The sequence below is a fragment of the Sylvia atricapilla genome, chromosome 1 (genome assembly GCF_009819655.1).
Source record: "Sylvia atricapilla isolate bSylAtr1 chromosome 1, bSylAtr1.pri, whole genome shotgun sequence".
Classification (NCBI taxonomy): Eukaryota; Metazoa; Chordata; class Aves; order Passeriformes; family Sylviidae; genus Sylvia; species Sylvia atricapilla.
Window position 1 is genome coordinate 129,747,698 of NC_089140.1, and position 21,557 is coordinate 129,769,254.

The following is a 21,557-nucleotide window of genomic DNA, read 5'->3' on the forward strand; positions in this document are numbered from 1 at the left end:
CCCACTAGGATTGGGGCATTTTCCAGCGCAGATTTTGGCATCAGAGCAACACCACAGAATGCTGCTGTACCCTCTTACCCTCCTTGCTCCACAGCCCTCCAGAGGCCTGCCAGCCACCCTTCCCCTCGGACAGCATCTATCAGTGGCTGGAAATCCTGGAGGATCAGGTGAGCTGCCGAACAGCCGGCTAGATTGGGAAAATACCGCTCTGGATACGTACACAAAAAATTCTGACACGGAAGGTGGAAAGGGCTCCTTGTGCTGGCAGGGTTTCTGGTAAGAGCCCTTCTAGCAGACCTGCCATAGTTTCTATAGTTTCTCCAGGCTAACCAGCAACTCTTCAGACTGAAACAAGTTACTAATTCGGTTCCAGACGCTGTGTGGAGAGAGGTGGTTAAAAACATGCCCATCCTGAATTACCTCTGGGCGAGCACACTTGGAGCCACGGCCGCGAGCACAAACCCGCGATTGTCCCCAAAGAATGGAGGCGTTCTGTCCCTTTAAAAAGCCCCTCGGGAGGCAGGTCTCGTGCCCGGAGCGTGCCTCTTCCACGAGGTGCCACTCGCGGGCCGGGATGGGCCGGGATGGGCCCTGGCCGGGATGGGCCCTGGCCGGGATGGGCCCTGCCCGCTCGGGGCGGCTCTCGGGGCAGCGCGGGGCCGACTCCTTCCCGCCCAAGATGGCGGCGGCCCCGCCCCGCCGGGCGGTGTCCCGGAGCCCGTCCCCCGGCGCGGGGTGTATGACCGCGGCCGTGCGGAGAGCGGGGCAGGCGGCGGCTGGAGCGGCCTGTACCGGGTGAGCAGCGCCGTCCGGTCGTGTTCTGGGCGCCCGGGGATCGGCTCGGGTCGGGGCCGGCCGGGGAGCGAGAGGGAAACTTTCCTCGCGGAACCCTTCTCCGCCGGGACTCCGGCCGCTCTCCCGCGGCCATGTTGGGAACCGGGAGCTCCCCGGCGGGAGGCGGCGCTGGGCTCCGCTGTCCCGCCGCGGGGCTGGGGCAGTGCCGCGTCCCGCCGACAGGGAGGGAGGCGGCGGGGCGGGCAGGACCCGGGGAAGGAAGCTACGGCGGCGGGCGCTGGCTCGTCCCAGGGCTCCGCGGGAGTTGGGAGATCTCGGAAACGAGTTCGCCTCCGGAAAGGGGGAGAAAGAACAGCGGCGGCGGCCCCGCGGCGTTACGTAAGTGCCCGAAACTCCCGGCTCGTGACTCCGCCGAGGCGCCGTGAGGCGGCGGGACGGGACGGGCGGGCGGAGGGCGCTTCCTGCCCGGCCGCGCTCCCCCGGCCCTTCGCTCGTCCCGTGGAACTCCGAGTCCTCCTCGGAGCGAGTCCCCCGAAAAGTGTTGACGCTGTGGTGAAACACCAGCGGAACCCCGAGTCGTGCGGCTGCGAGCATAAGGTGCTAATTTTTTTTCTCTATGAAATTCGCTTGTTTTGATGAGGGGAGTGTAGCTGGTCTGCCAGAGATATGTATGGCTCATAAGCTGTTTTCTGAAAGTAGCTCGAGAAAAGACAACCGCATGTTTTTCCTCTCGCCTCATTCGAAATACTTATGTTCATAGGCACCGATGTTTATAAATGGCAAAACTGCTCGTCACGGCAAGAAAGCGATGGGTGAGTCCGCTGAGCAGCACGTCCTGGCATCGGCTTTGTCCCTGCTAAGGGAGATAGCTGTAACTCGATTTTTGGCATGAAGCGTCAGTACAATGGTTGTTGATAACCAAAGGGACCTTTTATGTCCTTAACCGAGATCAAGGGTTGTCTTTTGGCTGAATTGTTGGGAACGGTTCCAGACGCATCATTAAGTTCTAATTCAGGCTGTCGTCAGGCTGTGCTAAGAGTTACTGAAAGGGTTGATGCTTGTTTGAGAAACACTATATATCTGAAGCTTCGATGTGCCTAACAGCTTAAGGTCAGATGAGGTTAATACAGTTGGCAAAGTGACTCTAAAACCAGACCTACAACACAGGAATCTGCCTCAGAACTGAGACTGCAAATTCCTCTTTCTCCGTTGAAATAAGGAGAACTTCCATATTCCGATCTTAAGTTCTGATACTTGTATTTTGAATTATTTTAGGGATGCATGTCTGAAAGAAGGGAAGTATTTAAAGACGGCAGCGTATCGGTGCTGAGATCCTGCAGATTAATTGCTTTGTGTGCAGTCATCAGCATGCAGAATGGAATCCTTTAGCTCAGAAAGCAGTGCTCTTGCTTTTAGCCTCTAATCTCAATACTGTTGACTAATCCCAGTAGGTAATAGGAATCCCACTGTCTTATTTCAGCACAGTTTCTTAAATAGTACTTTCCCCAAGGGTTTTAGTGCCACCGATTTTGTTGAAAACAACGGTGGAAGTGAGTGTTGTGTGCCTGAATCCCAAATTCTTGCTTCTGAATGCAGATCGGCTTTGTGCTGTTTGGTGTGTCTGAGTTTTGCTCTACATAGAAGCCCACATAGAGGAAGTCCTTTAAATGCGAAATGAAAACTGGTGTGTAGAAATTTTTAGCTGGAGAAGCTGGTTCAGTTTCCTCTGTTGTATTATGTAGCAAGAGAGTAGCATCTTTTCACTTAGAAGCAAGTTTTCATTAGATACAGTGATGAAATAATTTTTCAGCTAGAGCTTTGTTCTGTTTCCCTTAAATCAAGGACTGAGCTTTAACTGTAGTAATTAGACATGTGCCCACAGTGACAGAAGGATCTATCCATAGTATCCTAAAGCCCTTTAGTTTACAAAAAACTATCACTGGCAAAATGTTTGCTAGATTCAAAAGGTATGGTGGCTTTTAAGTTTCACGGTTAGCGGATGCAGGATAGTTTCAGAGCAGTAAAGAGATGGAATTGCAATTTCAGGTGAGGCATGATATGGCAGAGCATTGCCAAAAGCTCCGTGAGAGCAATTATGGCAGAGTGCAAACACTGATTTCATACACTTACATCATTTTTAGTGGCTTGTCTTCACTTAAGAGCGCTGGAGATGTGTAAGTGAAAGCTTAGGAGTAAGGCATGGCACATAGGTAAGGCAGATTTGAATTTTTTAGTACCTGCAGACCTGATTTTCTGAAAATGTATGTTAGATAAAATGTTGGAAGTGGTGTCCTAGCAAACAAATGGCATGCCAGTTTTTCTTTTTAAAGTGCACTTATTAATGGATGATGTCAGATAAGGAAATCCCAGTATTAACAACTGATATGATTCTTAAATGATGGTAGGTATGGAATTTAAATTCTTGATTTTGTATTAGGAGATGAAACCTTATTCTCTACAGCCTCAAATTGTGAAGATACGTTTGTGATTTACTTCAAGCTCTGTTAATATTCAAGCTTACTTTTCCATTTAATTTTTATATTTTTTTAAAGTTACACATTATGCTTATATATTTTACTACTTTCATTAATTAATTCAATATTTGGATGCGAGTGTGATAATCTGGAGATTGTTTCAAAAGATAACACATACAGGCAAATATGGATTTCTGAAATAGAAACACGTATTTAAAACTTTCTCTCTAATGCAGCAAGTGCCTGGTTTGCTGTTGTAGGATAACTTCTGTCTTCATCATTCATTGGAGGATTTGTTTTTATAGTTCAGGGGAGTGAAAAACTACTCTGTATAGGCATGATAGAATATGTTTACTAAAGATTTTTTTATTGTTGCCATGAACTGTATGATATGATGATGTTAGCAAGTAGAGTCCTGAATTTCAGGGCTGCAAGAGTAGTCCGGTTGAAATAAATTGAGTCTGTACACATGATGAGTGATTTGATTGAGAGTTGTAGGACAAAGATGCTCCTTTTATGAAAGTAAATATTATTGTGCAGAAGTGTTACTGAAAAAAAGTGTCCTGCATGTTTTTCAGCCACTTTAATGCTACACAGTCAAAAATGCACACATGTTGACTTTAGTTGCATTGATAGGTAAGAGTACTACTTGTTTGGACATAAATTTGATTTGTTGTTGTTGTTGTTCATTTGGTTAGGTTTTTTTAGCTTTTTAGTGATTGTAAATAATTTAAGGATTTAAAAAATAAAACTGGAATGACTTTATTTTTTTGCTCTGCAGTATTTCATTTTACAGTAAAACAGTGTTAAGCATATTGTGTATGTAATGTAGCAGCATTTTGGCATTCAACAGACTGTAAAAGAAGAAAAAAAACTAGTTGAAAGTTAAAGATTTCAAATACAGGAATGTTCTTGCTACATCATCACCCTGCCCTCCAACCCCCAAAGTAATGGGGGTTGTAGGAATGTGGGTGAATGTAATAAGAGGACATGCAAGCTGTTAGTTACTGTGTTGAGAGGCAATCTCTTGAGAAATTTTACTGATTAAAACAGATACAGGGGGCTGCTAAATAGTGATAAATACGATCTTTGTATCAACAGCTTTAGCTTTCTTTAAATGCTTCTTATGCCTCCAGTGTATCATCTAGAGGTAACCGTTTTGCTTTTAAGTGCTTCATATGCCTTCTGAAAGAGGAAAAGTTACAGCATGTTCTTTGACATCTGCATTTCTAAAGTGTACACATAATTTGCCAACCAAATTAACAGTGTACTGTACACGCAGCTGTTCAGGTTGTCAGCATCTTCCTTGTGCGGCTTAACTTCAGTGCAAACCTTTGTGCAGTTTTCCAGTTGTCCTCTAGATAGTCTGTGCTCTAGTTGCTTTCCATGTAACTAAAATAAATCAAACACATCTGACAAGCAGTGAAAGGGGAAAGGGCCAATGAATGCATTCCCCAGGCTGGCCCTAACCTACAGTAAGCTGCTGTGATTAAGGACTTCTTTCAGGAAATAACTCCTTGTTTTTACCATTTTTTTCTGCTTTAAATTTCTCTTGCCTTATCTGTCAGTACTTGTAATGTAAAACTTCTGAGAGTGATTTTCAGTGTACTTCTGTTCTGAAAGCTGTGTGACAGTGATTAGTTCCCTTCCACCCCTCTCTCTGATCTAGGTTAACAGCACGGAGGCAAGTGAACTGCCCTTTAACACACAGGTTATGTTTGAAAAGCTGGTTGTATTGAGGATTGACAAATTTTATTTATGGTATCATTGTTAAAACTTTCCTTTTGGCTTTTATTAACAGCTGTCAGATGTTGGTTTTCTACACTTTCACTATACCATGTGTCACCAGGTCACAGCATTTGGTGTAAGAAAGGTCCTATGTCCCTTGCTCAGAAAGAGAATTCAACACTTGGCATATTGGCTTATGTGTTTTTAAATAATACTGGCAAATTATATTTTAAATATTGCTGGGGATCAGCAGTGACAGGTCCACGATTACAGCATTTCAGTGTTGTCAAGCTTGCTGAAAAACACATTTCGTTTAATTCCAAGCCCTAAGCTGTGTTTCGGCTGCCTGTGCCTCTGGGATTTCCTCATGCCAGCCCTGCATGTGGTTACTGGGGCATGAGCCATTTTTGGTACCAATTTGGGCAACTTCTTTCAGTGGTTTTAAATAGTAGGAAAAGGATTCCCTGCAGTCAGTCATACTTGTCCTTTGCCTGGTAGAAGTTATTTGGAGCTTTTTTAATTAAAGAGTGAAGAATTTGAAAGAGTTCCGTATGTCTGTATATTCTGGTTTTTTTCTACTATAATACTGAAAATGTGCTCTAGCAGTGTTTTGTCTGATCCCATTGGGTAGTTATCAGCTGCCTGGTCTCCTGAAAGTATTTCTACGGTACAATGTATTATTAGGGCTACCTCTTGAAGTAGAAATTTCTTAGCTTAGGTGGATCAGGAGCCGGAGAAAGTTGAGGTGATTGCACCTGCTCGGAGAAGAGAAGGTTGAGTGTTGTTACTTGGCTTGTGTCTTGTTTAGTTTTGTGGAATTGCTTAAAATTACTCGGCTAGTAAAAGAAACTCTTTTACTAGCTATGCTCTTTGTCATAGCAGCTTCTTTTCCTATAATAAGATTCAAAGAACACATGCAGGTAAAAAAACTGATACAATCAAAATGAAATAGCAATGATGTTATGTTGCTGTGCTTGTGAGACTCCATGGGAAAACTTTGCTCTCTTTTAAAACATGGCTTGCTAAAATTGAAAATCCTTTTGTGTTGTACTTTGTAGAAAATTAATGGCTCTCACCAGGCTCTGACTACTTGGTAACCTCTCTAGTTTGGTCATGCTGTGAATTATTACCTGTCCTCTAGTCCTAGACTGTTAGTGAAGTCAGTAACTTCTCTCATAATGGTAATAAAAGTGAACTGAAGAAAACTTAAAGCAGAAAGCTTTCTATTTTTTTAACATTGTCTTGTTTAAGTACCAGTGCATAATAAAAATACATGAGCCATTAAACAGGTGTGTCACAGGTTTGCATTTGTGGAAAAAGAAAAAGCAGAAATAAAACCTGTGACCTTGACGAAGCTCTTTGGAACATGTAGCTGGTCTGGTAGCTCTCAGGTGCTAAAACAAGCAGGTGCTCTGAGATCCAGGAAGTGCTGTTTTTAATGTATGGTTGTGTCTTACTGATATATAGAGATCCTTCTGTAACTGCTCTGTACTTGTCAGTTAAAGGTGCTGCAAGAAGCATGCTGAAAAATACAACTTACTGCAGTCACTGGATACCAAATCCTCTTTTTCACATTGACTGAGAGACGATCTGGGTAGCCATTAACAAGTTGCCTCCATGTGTGCTGTAATAATCCATAAAAAAAACAAACCACACAGCCAATCTGGTTTTGGAAAATTGCATGCAAGATGGATTTGGCAATAGTTCTTGTACAACAGCTGCATCTGGATCTGTGTTTTTCTATACTAATGATGCTGTGTCCCCTCCTCAAAAGAATTTCAATAGGTCGTTTCTAAAATTTAAAACGTTGATGCAGTGGGTTCTCTTTGTTATGCTGCGTTGACAAAGCTGAAGCAGGATGTAGCTTGCTCAGGAATTGATCAGGTCATTTTGACTGATTTTTCTTTTTCCCCATGTATCTCTCCCAATGTCCATTTAATGTTAAGTGTGTATATCTGTCAAGTAATTTGCCAGCCCGGCTGTCCAGATGTGTGACCTGGTGCTGCCAAAGCGGGCTATCGCCAGTTAAGCTGTTCCTTGAAAAGCAGTGTATGGGATGGGAGGGGCACACCTGGCGCCTGTCCAGGCCTGGAAGGGAGGGGTAAGTCCCTCCTGCCAAACTGGAGAGGAACGACTCTCCAAACAGCTGAACAGTTGGAGTAGGGAAACACTAAATTGTAAACAGAAAAATACATCCCAGTGTTTGGTATCTCTGCCTGGTCAAGTCATCTTTTAGCCAGTGGCTCAGCAGATGGGGCTTGTGTCTCCTGGAGCTTCTCGAGGTGGAGCAGGATCCCAGGCTCCTGTCCTCTGCTCTTGAATCTTCAGGCACATTTTGAAGGTGTTGTTCTGTTGTCTGTGTTTCTTTTGATGTATTTTATTTACTCAGAATTGTGGAGAACTTCAGAAGGAACTTGAGCTTTTCTGGACTTCAGATGTGTGGAAATTGATTTTGAAACTGTATTCTGGTGGATATCCCCAGTGCCTTGGTAAAGATGAAAGATGCCATTTGCTAGTGCCAGAAGTTAAGCTAAACCACTGATAATGCAGCTAAATACAAATGGCAAGTCAAAATACTTAGGTGTTTTCCAATGACAACAAAAATTTGATGTGAATACTGGGCTTTTTTAGTCAGTTGTTGGTTAATTAATTTTAAAGGGCACACTTGTGTTATGTAGTTTATGAATACATAATTTTTAGGTATACAAAATATCAGCCTTTTTACTTATCTCCATTTTAGTATACTGACAGCTGCAAGTATTTGCTGTGTCTGTAGCTGCCTTTATGTTGCTTTCTGTGCTTTGAGAGAAGAGTTTGTCAAAGCTGAGCACTATTCATGGTGGATCAGGCCTGCTTGTTCATCTCTGCAGAATTCAAGCTTTCAGGAGTTTTGGCTGTGTGCTGTGGTTTGGGGGGGTTTTTTGTGTATGTTTTTTCTTGATTAGTTTTTTAATAATTCCTTTAATTCTAGCCATTTCACATGCTTATGCTGGCAACCTCCTCTTTCATATTCTGAACAGTGTTAGAAATTTCCACATCTTAATGTGACAGCACCTTGGCTCCTGAAGTTACACCAAAGTCACGTAAGCATTTGTAGGTACTTGGGAAATGATCAGCTTATGAAAAGATGGGTAAGGACACAGGGAAGTTAGCTTAGAAAGTTGCTGTGTTTGCTCCAACCCCTGACTACCAGGTGGGGGATGGAAAATTATGTGTTTCTTCCTAGCAGCAAGTCTATCATGCCAGAAGACAAAAGCAATACCAGCTATCATGGTTTATTGTAAATAGAAGCCTGACAGTGGTAATAAGCAGCTGACTTCATTAAAAAGCTGGGCCTCTTACAAGAATGTTCCTCCTGGACTTCTGTAGTGAGGTCTCTTCTCCCCGAAGAGGCATTCAGGGATGACTTTCAGTGCAGCAGGGGACAGAAGGGAAATACAACCCCTTCCAATTGGTCTAGGAGTGCCTTGAGGCTTCTGGACCATGTACTTCCCTGTGATACAAACCCTTTAGTACTGCTTGGGTTTCCATCTTTCACGTTTTCTCCAGGCAGAAGATAGTGGGGGAAGCTTTGAACTCAGCAATTCTGGATTTCTCTGTCCCTTTCATAGGTGCCACATGTTTCTTGCTTGGAGCAGGGGTGCTCCCATTCCTGCACGTGGCCTTGTGGCCGAGGTGGTTCCTCTGATGCTTCATGCAGGGCAGGTTTAGAACAGGCCAGACATGTCAGGTGGGACAGCCCTCTTCCGCGTGCCTTTGTTCTTCATTGTGTCTCCTCTATGATTACTTAGCATTATAACTCTTCTGGATGTGGGAGTTGGCCATTCTGTTTACAAGCAGGTTAAGTTGGTGTTCTATTTCTAGCTGAGGTTTATGGTGTTAAATGCCAAACCTTGTGAGGAGCTAATGTGTAGAACTTAGTTGGTTTTGCCTGCATACAGCAACTCAGGAAGTGTGGTAATTGTTCAGCAGAGTAGCCTGGATAGTAAAACAGCATTGCTCTGCTCTTGCTGTGCTAATACATATGCCGCTTGGCAAAATAAACAGTCTTTTGCTAAAAATACCTTTCTGTACTCAAATGAGCTTTCTGAGTGGGTTAGGGAATATGAGGTCATACATCTTGAAAGATCTACCTAGAAACGGTCTCCATCCTGACGATAGAATTGACCTGTCTGGGCAATCCTAATTCAGGAATTCCTAATTCATTTGGATAATGCAAACTTGAAAAGCAATGCATGTGCTGTGCGGGTTTGATAATAAAGTGAGAGGTTTTGTTGTTATACACTTAGAATTATTTACATTGTATGAGCAATTATTACACAAATGGTTAGCTAAAGTGAAAGAACAGTCTTTGATTGTGAGATAGAAATTAGATTATACAAAAATTAAGTGCAATTTATAGAAAGAAATATTAAACTGAAGATGTTAGCAAGTTAAAACAAGAATTTCTACACTACTTTCAAGAAAAATTTTAGTGGGATTTGACTTGTGACAGTCATGTGCAACAGTTAAAAACAAAACAGTTCATTATTGTTTGTATGAACTATCATATGGTTCATTATAGTAATTATAGGTTTATGATGACATCCAAGCAGACAAATACATGGATTTGCTTTCATGACTTTCATGATGTAGTTGGACATGACTATATGCTGGACGCAGAAATAATCTGAATGTTTCTAAAGTTTAGTCAAGGCAGAATATTTACAGGCTGCACGGTATGAAGTAATGTGGTTGCTGTTAACATGTTTCCGGCATGGTTTCTGTGGTTGATGCCACAGCATTGGTCAACAGGTTATGAGACCAATGAAGGGTTAAGGCTGCTGGGTCATACTGGGTGTACCAGTAAGGGGCTGAGTTGGCTAATCTGTTTCCCCACACTGGAGCCATTCCTCCCCAGGCTTGCACAAGGCAGGAAGATGTGTCTTCATGGAGGGAAGAAAAAAATGCATTCTTATAGAAAAATCCTAAAAATCACTAGAGTCATAAAATGAGACTTTGGGAGAGGTGTCCACGGTAACACCCTGTTTCCTGCCAGTGTGCTGCTGATTGCTGCTTACACTGTTTTTTATAGTGTTCAGATGAAACTGTTACAAGCATCTTTGCATCTGTAATATGAAGCAGCCTTGTTTTGCCATCATCTTTTCTAGTGTTTTATCTTGCAGCTTTTTTGGCTTTATTGAATACCAGTATTTATTAAGGGTGTGAGAAATGGTTTGGAGATTGAACAGCTTACATTGCTATAAGGAAAAGGTTGTTTGGGCTTTTTTTTTTTGCCTGTAAATCAAGTCAAAAGTTTCTGTCCCACTATGAGTACCTTTCTGAACACTGCAGCTATTAACCAGCTTAGTCAAAAGTGGTTATCTGGATAAAGACAATGCTGAAGTTCAGAGGGATCTTACTGACTCATTTCCTGCTATCATCTCTACCTTGATAAAGTCTCTTCAATATCTGTGCTCTTCTTTCTTTTCAGTATTGTGATTAAGCTTTTTGCTGTACTTAATACATCTTTGATATATTATCAGGGCTATCCTCTATATCTTTACCAGCTGGTTTATGATAGTGATAGCGAGACTGTTTGTTAAATACAGCAGTTGGGGGAATATTTTTTGAAAAGAATCGTGAAGACAACTGCTTGTTAGAAGGCTGTATTTCTCTTTAAGTGAGAGTTGTTGTCTTATGTTTTAAGTAGCATCCTGCTAGCTCCAGCATAGGACAGGCATTTAGTTATTGCTGTCCTGTCAGCTTTTAGCAGTGATAAAGACCTTTAGAAAACATTTGCCATACCCATATGTCCTATCAACATAGTATTTTTGTGGGTGAAATTTTCTTGATTTCACTTAAGTTTATGCTCAATTTGGTGTTTTTACTATTTTATAAAAAGCAACTGGTGAAGAATGCAAATATATAATTAATACTAAAAATGCTATCAGTTAATTGTTAGAGATGTATTTAAGTAACTGTAGACAATTGAATGAAATACTAATAGATTAAAAATGGGTTGATGGATGCTTAACACTTAATTTTCCTCAGTATTTAATATGCTGAATTATAGGGTTAAAATTTAATTAAATGTCTCCTTCTATATTATGTTTAATCCAACTGTTGTTATTGGCACTACCTGTCAAGGATCACAAAGGTGGCTTGTGCATGAATGCTTGGATTCTGATTACAGCTGATGAGATCTAAGGCCACAGAAAATGTAATTTTGCCAACCAGGACAAGCATCAGTATCATCCTTCTCTGGATGTACTAAAGGATGCAGGGTAGGAGGTGTAACTAGTGAGGCTGAAGTAAGATTTAAAACATGCTGATTTGTCTTCTCACTTGTATCAGATCCGCTGTACACGTTTTTAGTTCAGCAATTTTCCACACTAAAACTATTTCCAGTGTGTTAAACATGGATAAGTGTCCTTAAACAGGTTGCACTTCAGGAATTTACACTTGTGTTTTTCTTGACAGTTGTGCAAAATGTCAGATGTTGCTCGTAATAGCAATGTATATATTACTGATAGAGGTCAGCATACTGTATTACAGTACTGAGATGCTTTTATAGCTGGAAGTTTGTCCACGAAAAGTAGTGATACTACTGTTTCAAACAGAGCTTTAAGTGAGGGATGTATGAGGGTTCTGGGTAGCTTAATTGTTGGTGTTCATGCAGCTGTACCTTGCATTGGCCTGTCTTCCTTGCATAGGTAAAATGCAAGAGGAAAACTGTATGAGTCTGATGTGATAATATAATATATAACAATTATTTGAAACCTGTTACTAGAAAATTCCTGTGTAAATAAATGACTGATTCTTCTTGAGGAACTCTCTCTAAGGAGAGTGTGGTATTTTCCTCTGTGGATCCAAATAATGCGTCATTTTACAAACCAGTCATTTAACGCATATTAGATATCTGGTCTGCAGATAGTTCTTGTCTGTCTCTGGTTTTACAATTTACTTGTTTCTGTCTTGCAAATTTTTTTTGATCTTCTGTACCTTTCATATATGTTTAATTTGTGTGATTTAAGTATAATGAAGCAAAATGAACTTCTGTTTGAAATTTCTGTTTTAGTCAGAACCTTCCAGTTGTGGAGTCAAACATGATAAAAGCTGTAACTTTTGCCTGCTCTTAAATGACTCTGACTAGAAATTTTTGTGAAGCATGTATATTACCTTTAGGTAAGAAGGAGAATTGGTTAATTTGAATGTATGTAGTATAGCATAGTTGCTGACATTGTTTGTGCAGGTGTGAGAACAAGGGCTCTCTATGACAGCTGGATAATTATTTAGAACTTTATTGGGTGGCAAGATATAATGTGCTTTGATTTAGATCTGCTGTTTTTTGCCTTTTCTGTCTTTATTCTTTTTTGTACTCCTCTATTTCTGGCTCTTTTCCCTACATTTGCTTCAGTGCAATATCTACATCTCACTTCGTCCAGTCTTGTAGTGTGGTTAGTGGCACTTTTTTATTGGACTTGTGTTACTGAATCTGGCTTTGAAACATCCAGGATCCTGCTGCTGCTTTAGGACTGGATGGGCCTCTTTGTGATTAGTTCTGATCTCTTTTGCTTTTTGCAATAGCTTAAATATGCTTTTGTTTTTCTTTAAAGCTGTTGCCTTAACCATGAATATTCGTAGGAATGGATAAGATGCCTGTGTCCTGATGCCATGGCTCTGAGAAATACAGACTGCCTGGTTTGTATTAATGCAATGTGTTAAATGTAGTTGTTAACAGCCTAATAGCTAATTGCAAAGATGATGATAGATGAACTGAGAATTATAACAAGGCCAGTAATATTCTTCTCCCTTGAAGAGTGTTAAAGACAAATAATACTAAAAATTAGATGCTTATTAATTAACATTTGTTAGCAGGGACTGTACACTGGACTTGATTTGTTCTTGCCCAAGCCAGAAGTAATGGAACATTGCCAGTTCTGCTGTCTTGCTGAAGGAACTTGAGAATTTGGGTTGTCTGTCTCTCCTGCACACCCTTTGTGCCTGTCTTACAGCCTGAAGGGCGTGCTGGTTGTAATGGTGGTGTGCACTGAGCTGGGGTGAGGAAATGTTTTTGTGCTGAGCTGTATGCAGTCTGCATCACTGTGCCATAACAGCTTTTTTAATCTCATTTCTCCCCTCCAGCACCTTTGTTATTTGTGGTTCTTAGCTTATGGTGCTAATGCTAACTGTTACAGTGCTGATGTACTAGTAGAAAGGTTTTCTGTCAGCATTGAATTAATTTGGTGTAACTATGTCAGTCAGGGTTGCATTCTTTTTAGTTGTCTCCTTATGTCTGTCCTCAGCTGCAGCAATTCTGTGCAGTTTAGTCTGGCCACAATCACAAGCAGAGCCAGCATATAAAATAAACATGCTATTTTAAATAAGACCTGTAGAAGCATTGAGTCCTGGGAGATCATTGGTTTGGTCTCCAGGATACAGTGGCAAAAAGAAAAAATATGTACAAAGTGACTTGTCAGTGCACAGCAACTCTAATAGAATTTTTTTCCTGCTGCAGTAGTTTAGAATGTTAATAACTGTACTAAGTGGGTGATTTCCTCAAGATGGATTTTGTTTTAGGTAAGTGGGTAACCTGTTAGTTCTTCAAAAATTTCAGTGGTGTCTATGTTTGATCACATTGAAGATGGTTGTTCTCACCAACAGGATACAAGTATAAAACTGGACTGAAATAGGGGAGCAAGAAAATCTTGATATCTTGATAACAGAATTGTTATTTCTCCACAAGCTTCATGTGAATTAAAGTGGAAATAACTGAAGTGTCAAAGACAGTTCTTTATAATATATAAATTATATATATAATTATAAGAGTTGGGGCTTTTTGTCATGAGATATTTTGTCACCTTTAAATAGGTGCCATGAAAATAAGAGCCTTTGCCCAGCATTTTCATCATGGAAGGTACTTACTAAGAGCATATGTGTGAGGGACAAACTGAAGGTATTGCAGTGTTTTGAGAGTTTTTTAATTTATTTGGAAAGGCTGCTAAACCCTGCTTATGATGTAGCTCTATGTAGCTACTTTTCTTACGAAGTGATCTGTTTGTGTTCTTTTGGTTTGTTTTGGGTTGGTTTTTTAAGGGTGTTTTTTTGGTAATGTTTTGACTAGCAGCTAGTACTGTGCTGCCTCTGGACACAGCAAATGAATCTGATGTCTGTGAGGACATCACAAATGGAATCCGCCTTGCATAACAGCCTCAGGACTTTTAGGAGTTTTTGTGCCAGAAGTGTGAAATTAGTAAAATATGATAAAAGTCTGAATAATAGGTTTGAGGTTTTTGATTTCACAGCATCCATAAAATGAGACTATGTATAAGATACTCCCCCCCTTAAGTGGAGCTGTCTAACCTTTTTTTTTTTTTTTTTTTTTTTTTTTTCTTTTAAAAGCCTGTGGTTCTGGTTTATTCCTCATTGGGGAAGGATTTGGGCATGTTCTGAGCAATTTGCCATTATTCAGTAATCACTTTGTTTGATCAAGTCTTGAGATTCTGCATCTTCAGGGCAGTAATCCAGTATCTCCTTCTCGTGATGGCTAACAGTAGAAATTTCAGAAGAAAGTTTAGCTGGAAGAGAGGAGGATGTTGCCACCCAGTTCCAGGGTATGATGATCTGCTGTCTCTTACTATTGATCTGAATTTGGTTTAAGACAAGATTTAAAGACTGGGTATTGATAACTTTGGTTTTGGACTGTCACATCTTGGGGTTGAAAGTTCCTTTGGGTGTCCAGGCAATATTTTGATTTCAGTCTCCTTGGTCACTGTGCTCATGACAGGAAGAGGTACCTGTGAGTTTGGGATGTATTCTCTTGTATTTCTGATCTATTTTTGTCATGTTTCATAATTACTTGTAATTAGGATGTATTTTGTGTAGTTTCCCATCCATTTCTGAACTTGCTCCCTTTCTCAGAAAAGGCTAGTGAAGGTGTATGAGCATTCGTGTGCATAGGATTTCAGATGGATTTTTAATTTTTAGTTCTTTAAAAACTCAGGAGAAAAATATCTGAGTGCTTATTTTAAAAAGTCCAATCTGATAGTGTGGAAAATACAATTAATGCCTTGGAAAGGGGGAATTGGCAGCAGCAGTCTCTGGCATTTATGGCCTTGAGGCTGGTAGGTGGGAATGCTATCCATTACAGGAAAGTTTCAGTCTAGAAGAGCTACGATTTATCAGTTTTTTCTTAATAGTCCTTTACTTTGCCAGGATTCTTGCTTAAGGTCTATTTAGTTGCTATTTTCACAACAAGCTCAAAATACAGGCTTCAGCACAAGTTCTGGAGTCATGTGACTTGGTTTGAAGCCATTATGATTATTAAACGATCCTGGTTAGAGCTGTTTTCTCTTAAATTGTCCTAGGGAACAGTTAATTGAAACCTTTAGCTTTTCCTCCCCTTGTTTTCTTCTCCCAGTGACTTGTATTTTGAAAGCTTTTGCAGTGGCCTTGAACTGAGTTTGCAGTTTATTGGCAGGGAGTGCCAAGTGGCTGAGTCGGAGCTATGGAGCAGTGACTGCTTCCTACAGGTGGCTGTGAGTTCACACCAGGAGTTTGCCTCGCTGAAACCCATCAGTCTGGTTGTGTTTATGGGGGTGAGGTGGGAGTCATGTCCCCCCCTGTGCACTACCAGAAGCATTTAACTTCCTGTAATTTGTAGATAATTTGTGTAAAGTGTAAGTTCGTAAGTAGTGTATGTTGATTTGTACCTGTAGAAAAGTGTCTTTTCTGGGCTGTCCCCTTTGCATTCTGATGTCCTTTCCCACTTTATGGAGAACATGGGATTACTAAAAACTTTAGATTGACCCTGTGACTGAGGCCTTGCTTTTTAAGTTTGAATAGCTGTTAGTTCAGTTTTGATTGATGCTTGCAGAGGTTGGTTATTTCTTGTATGTTGTTAATGGGAATGGTTATTTGGCAGTTAATGGCAATTAACTGTCCTTCCAGATCCTGGGCTTCAGCAGTCAGGCACCTGACTTTGATTTTGGAGCCTATGACAACAGTAGGTGCACATAAAAAAGCTCCTAGTTTCTTTTCTGTTCCCTTCCTACTACTTTTTACTTGGCAGTTTGTATTTTGTCTTCTCCGTCTACAATCAAAAGTGCTTTGGTTTTGGTGGCTTTGTAATTCTCTTAACCATAAAACTAGTTACTACGATACTCACATACTGTAACTAATGCTGTGAGGCATATAAAGAAAATTCAAAAACAGTGCTGAGAAATAACTTATAGAGTTAAATAACTCTTCTGTCTTGAGTGTCAGACTTTGATATAAAATAATGTGTGCTGAGCTTAAAAAACGTATCTGTGCAAGATCACTTGTCCAACTCCTTTAGTGTGAAGCTAATTACACTTTCAAAGCAGTAACTTACAATAATAATACTTAACATCAGGCAGGTAGATGTGTGTAATCACAGGTAACATACTTATTTAGATGAGGCCTGATGAGAGGTTTCATCCTTGTTTTGTAAGGAAGTATCGGTGCTTTGATTCCTAGGAGGAAGATTGCCTGGATCAGGTTATAGCAGAGTGATGGAGTCTGAGCAGCCTCAAGTCTGAGCCTTGTTTCAGCCCAGTTTCCTCTCAGTTGTAGGCTGATGGTGTATTGATGGTAGGCAGTGCAGATTAAAGAAGTAGGTGTTGTAGAGGACTTCCCAGCCTGGGATTGTGTCATGAAGCACAGGCAGAAGGCACTGGAGTATTTCCTGCTCTGCTCTTCACTGTTCAAAGCTGTGGATGTGGCAAAGGGTGTTGTGGGCATCAGCCCTGTGCAAGGCATGGGGGAATGTCTTCTGTCTGCTGAGAAAAAGTCTGTCCATAGTACTTGCCTCTGCCAGACGTCTCACTGCTTTGTCAAGCACAACAGGTCAGGTTCATGGCTGTACTACAAGGAGTTTGAAGGGAGCAGATCTGGATCGTACTGGCAGGATTTGCCTTTGCCAGACTTCTACCTGGGAAACTCTAGGGCAAAAGAGGCTAAAGAGTGGTTTGCCAAGGTATGAATCACTATAGTGACTTCCTAATTTTAATTCCCTGTTGAATGCCTTAGCTATCTCACACAAGAAAAAAAATCTTACCTGCCACTTGGAGAACAACGAGGTGGGGCTTTAGTCTGTAATTGGAGCATACAGTTTATTAGCACTTCCTGAAATATAAAGTAGTCTTTTTTAAACTTTGTGCTAGTGCAGGTCACTTAGTCTTTCTCAGGAGCTGTATGGCTGGTCCTCTGTGCAGGTCTGCCAGCGTAGGTTGTTTGAACGTGAGGACGCAGATGTGGCTGGTGTAGGTGAGGAGGGAGGGACTGTGGAACTCCTGCAAAATGAAGGCACCAGCGAGCAGGTGATGAACCACCAGCCATGACTCACTCCCTGTTCCTGGCTCAAGAGTTTGCCGTGAAAGCAGATGTAGGGGGAGTGCAAGCTGTGGCCTGTACAAAATGTTTCTAGCAGGTAGATTCATGGTTTTGGCCCATGATTTGAGGTTTACATACTGGAAAAAAAGAGCAGTAGTGAGCTAGCTCGGGGAGTGTGGTTTCCTATGTAAACAGCAATTATATAATTTGTTTGTTGTGTTAAAACTAATGTGGATCTCCAGACTGCTCAGTTAAGTTGGTATTTTTGTAGCATTAGAATTTGAAATGATGGATGATACTTCCTGTCGCTATCTGGAGTGGGTGCAGGAGGATATACAGAGAAATAGGAGCATTAAACCAGGATGCAGTAGCCTTACTAGAGAAGAACTAGTTTGTTGCCGGAGGCTCTCAGATGCAGTGCTGTAGGTGCTGTCTGTGTGATAAAGATAGCTGTCAGCTGCATAGAACATTTTTGCTTTTGGAAAAAAGACTAATCGGTTGCTAAAAATTCTTAGGTGTTAATACTTATTTAAATCTAGCCCAAGTCAATGCCTCTCAGCCAGCAGGTCCTGTTAGATATTTTAAGAAATGCGGGGTTGGTACCTTCCTTGGGGAAGGCTGCTTGCTGTTGAATCAGTCCTGTTCTAATAACAAACTTTTTTTTCTAATTTTAGGATACTTGTGAAAGATGGTGGATCGCTTGGCAAACAGCGAAGCAAATACTAGAAGAATAAGTATAGTGGAAAACTGCTTTGGAGCAGCTGGTCAACCCCTGACTATTCCCGGCCGTGTTCTGATCGGAGAGGGAGTCCTAACAAAACTGTGTAGGAAGAAGCCCAAAGCAAGGCAGTTCTTCCTGTTCAACGACATTCTTGTTTATGGTAACATTGTCATCCAGAAGAAGAAATACAATAAACAGCACATTATCCCACTGGAAAACGTCACTATTGATTCCATCCAGGATGAAGGAGACTTACGGAATGGGTGGCTTATCAAGACACCAACAAAGTCTTTCGCGGTTTATGCCGCCACCGCTACGGAGAAGTCGGAGTGGATGAACCACATAAATAAGTGCGTTTCCGATTTGCTTTCCAAGAGTGGGAAGACCCCCAGCAATGACCACGCGGCTGTGTGGGTCCCGGACTCGGAGGCCACCGTGTGCATGCGCTGTCAGAAAGCCAAGTTCACGCCGGTGAACCGCCGTCACCACTGCCGCAAGTGCGGCTTTGTCGTCTGCGGGCCCTGCTCGGAAAAGAGGTTTCTGCTCCCCAGCCAGTCTTCCAAGCCAGTGAGGATCTGCGACTTCTGCTACGATCTTCTTTCTACAGGGGAGATGACTGCTTGTCAGTCCGCTAGGTCAGACTCCTACAGCCAGTCACCTAAGTCATCTTTAAATGATGTATCTGATGATGATGATGATGAAGACAGTAGCGATTAAGGACCAAATGTTTTTTCCACGTGTTGCAAGTTGTGTTTTGAACCATATGGAGCTGCTTTTGGGGAAGTCTGTAGTGAGGTTCCTCAGAGAAATTATGTTCTAGCCATGAAATATGCCTGAATATCTTCAACTGCAATGTGCCTCAATCTATGAGTCCTCTAGACACAATAGAGTTTTTTTCTCCTCTGCAGGGATAGACTGGTGAAAATGTTATCAGAATGTTTTCCAACTTCATTTACTTGAGTTGTGTCTAGGTTAGACTTTTGTGGAAGATTGGAGAATGAAATGTACTTCCTTAATTTAACAACCCATACTTTCTAATGTTTCACATTGGTATGTTATGCAGGGTTTTTTCTGATCTAGGGAGGAAAACTGTAAGCATGCATGGGATGGTGATGTTTTCATTAATCCTGTAGACCGTCTTATTTTAGTAGCCATGGTATATAATTAATTACAAGGTCATCCATGTACAAACTTAAATGTCACAAAACTTGGGAACTCTTGTTTTGCTGTTACTTATTACTTCCTATGCCAAGCAGTGCCTTGTACCAATTGTGCTGATTCAGGAAGAAACAAACCTATTTTATGTCTGTATTTGCCTAAATGCTGGTATCTGGGAGATTGTTGGTGCTATTGAAAATAACTGCTGTGTTCAAAGTGGAACTTTGACAAGGTTGTAACTGCACCCCATGGTGGATGATGGGGACCCAAATGGCACGTCCTCACCTGTGCTGAAGACTCTGCAGATTCCTACAGACTTCAGCAGCTTTCTCCTTGCAGAAGTTGTGTTGTAGGTTGGGATCTTGAGATGAGAAGCTTAGGGAGATTCTTCTTGGGGATTTATATACTTTCTTTTCAGAAGAGTTTCAAATTTGGCAAATGCATACTAAAATTTTACTTGGGTGATACAGCATTTGGGTGTGCTAGCCTACATATTTTTGGAAGTAATTCCCAAAAATGTCACAATTTTTTTTCTTAAAACGATGGTGAGAGTATTGGGTTTTTTCTTCCCCCAGGAGTTTTATTGGCTTGTTTCAAAATGACCTCATATTTTGAACAAGAAGCCTGCAAGTATCCTTATAAAACTGGCTTTCCTCTTTACACAGCTGACCTCAGGATAAATGTGAGATGCAAGTTACTTCATTTTAAATGTGTACCCTGGACCAAGAAAGATGTATGTAAGGACTATCATGAAACAGTCAGTGCAGAAAATGTCTCTATCATAGTGTTCATTTTAATTTCTTCAATACAGAAGTGTCATGTTCCTGTATAAATGTAAAAATTACACTTGCAAAGACATGTTAAACTCCCAAATATGTTTCTGTATTTTTATAATGATAACCTCAATTTTGAAGCAGAAAAACCTCTATGAAATAGTTGTATGAATATAGTAGCAACTGACTTTCTATAAAAAAAAGTTAAACTTTTGTATCTCTAAATGACAATTTCTGCACTGTTTGCCTTGGTTGGCAATAATTGGGTTAAATATTTATTGAATAAACAATCAATGCTGTATGTTGCACTAGTCTCCCATTCTGTATGCTGAAAGTGTCAGTCATTTTTTTCTATGAGAATTAGCAGAGTACTTCAGAGCCAAATCCTTCCATGAGATTTCTGGTAGCTGAAGATGCACGTAGCATCTATAGAGAAGCATTCTACATTCATACTTCGCAAGACATTGCTTCAGGTGAAAATTAAATCAGTATTTTTAGCTCAGACAATTTCTAAAAATGAGGCTTTCTTTAGAAGCACTGAGGAGTATTTGTTCTACTTGGAACTAAATACACAAAGGGAAAAACACTTTGATACAGACTTGGGACCAGGAAGATTCTGTAAAATTGCGAGATTGTATATATTGAGAGACTGATGGAAATAAATAGTTACATATACTTTTTCCTTGAAAGATGAGGGAGTGGTGATGCTGCAGCAGGGAAAATGGGCTGTTCTGAGAAGGCACTTACAGTTAATAGTGCTTACTTTTTTGTATCTCTTGGTATTTCTATTTTAGGAGTGGAGACTTGCTAGCTTTCATTTTTCTATGGAATCAAAGTACAAACCTCCCTCATACATACCTTCCAATGACTAACAATAGTTTTCTTCCTTAGCCAATTGTTTCCTCTTTCTTAAGCTGTCAAATATTAACTTGGCTTATTAAAAAGAGTCCCTCTCCTTGTTTTCTGTATGTTTTGCTTTTCAGCACCTTTTGGTGGTGGGGAAAAGGGTTTCTGAGAGTTAAATCACATCCTGTATTTTGAGAATGTACTTGTACCTACTTCATATATCTTTTTATCTGTGAATGAAACTTGCACTGTGCTGCACTGACACCTGAAGCTGTAACCAAACCAATGTGTGCATGTGGAATTTTTCATCTGCAAATGGACTGAACATTGACTTCCCTTGTAGTTAAAACTTTCTGAAAGGGCTCATTTTGTACTTTGTAATCTTTTTTCTGTCCAGTTATTTTATTTACAAATACATGGAATAGCTTCAAGCCTGTGTTTAATTTTCTTTGACTGTGGGCCTTCAAAACTGAGAGAAAACAGGACAGTTTTTTTTTTATATTGATGAGCAGTTTAGCAGCAGGCTTATTCACTGTCGGTAAACTGGGAGCATAAACCTGCAGAAGGAGTTTTAAGACTAATTTTGAAATCAGTGTGGTTATGGATTTAGAAGCCACTTATGCACTTAGGGAATGGTTTAAAAGAAGTATGACCAAGCATGTTGCAAAGTTTGGGTTTTGTGGGACTGGTGTTGGTTGCTGGAATTGACAGCCTCAGTCACTGGAA

At 40.9% G+C, this 21,557-nt stretch overlaps 1 protein-coding gene across 4 annotated transcripts; it reads left to right on the forward strand.

The window, feature by feature from the left end:
• Window positions 1–672: 672 nt before the first annotated feature.
• Window positions 673–21,262, forward strand: PLEKHF2 (pleckstrin homology and FYVE domain containing 2). 4 transcript variants are annotated; one of them, XM_066333793.1, is made up of 3 exons: window positions 729–795; window positions 1,556–1,607; window positions 18,008–21,262. In XM_066333793.1, the coding sequence occupies exon 3, from the start codon at window positions 18,022–18,024 to the stop codon at window positions 18,769–18,771; it is 750 nt and encodes a 249-aa protein (XP_066189890.1). In that variant the 5' UTR covers window positions 729–795; window positions 1,556–1,607; window positions 18,008–18,021; the 3' UTR covers window positions 18,772–21,262. The 4 variants fall into 4 exon arrangements, with proteins under 4 accessions (XP_066189881.1, XP_066189890.1, XP_066189900.1 ...); XM_066333784.1 differs by lacking the exon at window positions 1,556–1,607 and having other exon boundaries at window positions 673–795; XM_066333803.1 differs by lacking the exons at window positions 729–795; window positions 1,556–1,607 and adding an exon at window positions 1,017–1,173.
• Window positions 21,263–21,557: the final 295 nt, after the last annotated feature.

Excerpts from the sequence above, each read along its gene's own strand:
- PLEKHF2 (XM_066333784.1), top strand. The coding sequence starts at position 18,022 with ATGGTGGATCGCTTGGCAAACAGCGAAGCAAATACTAGAAGAATAAGT.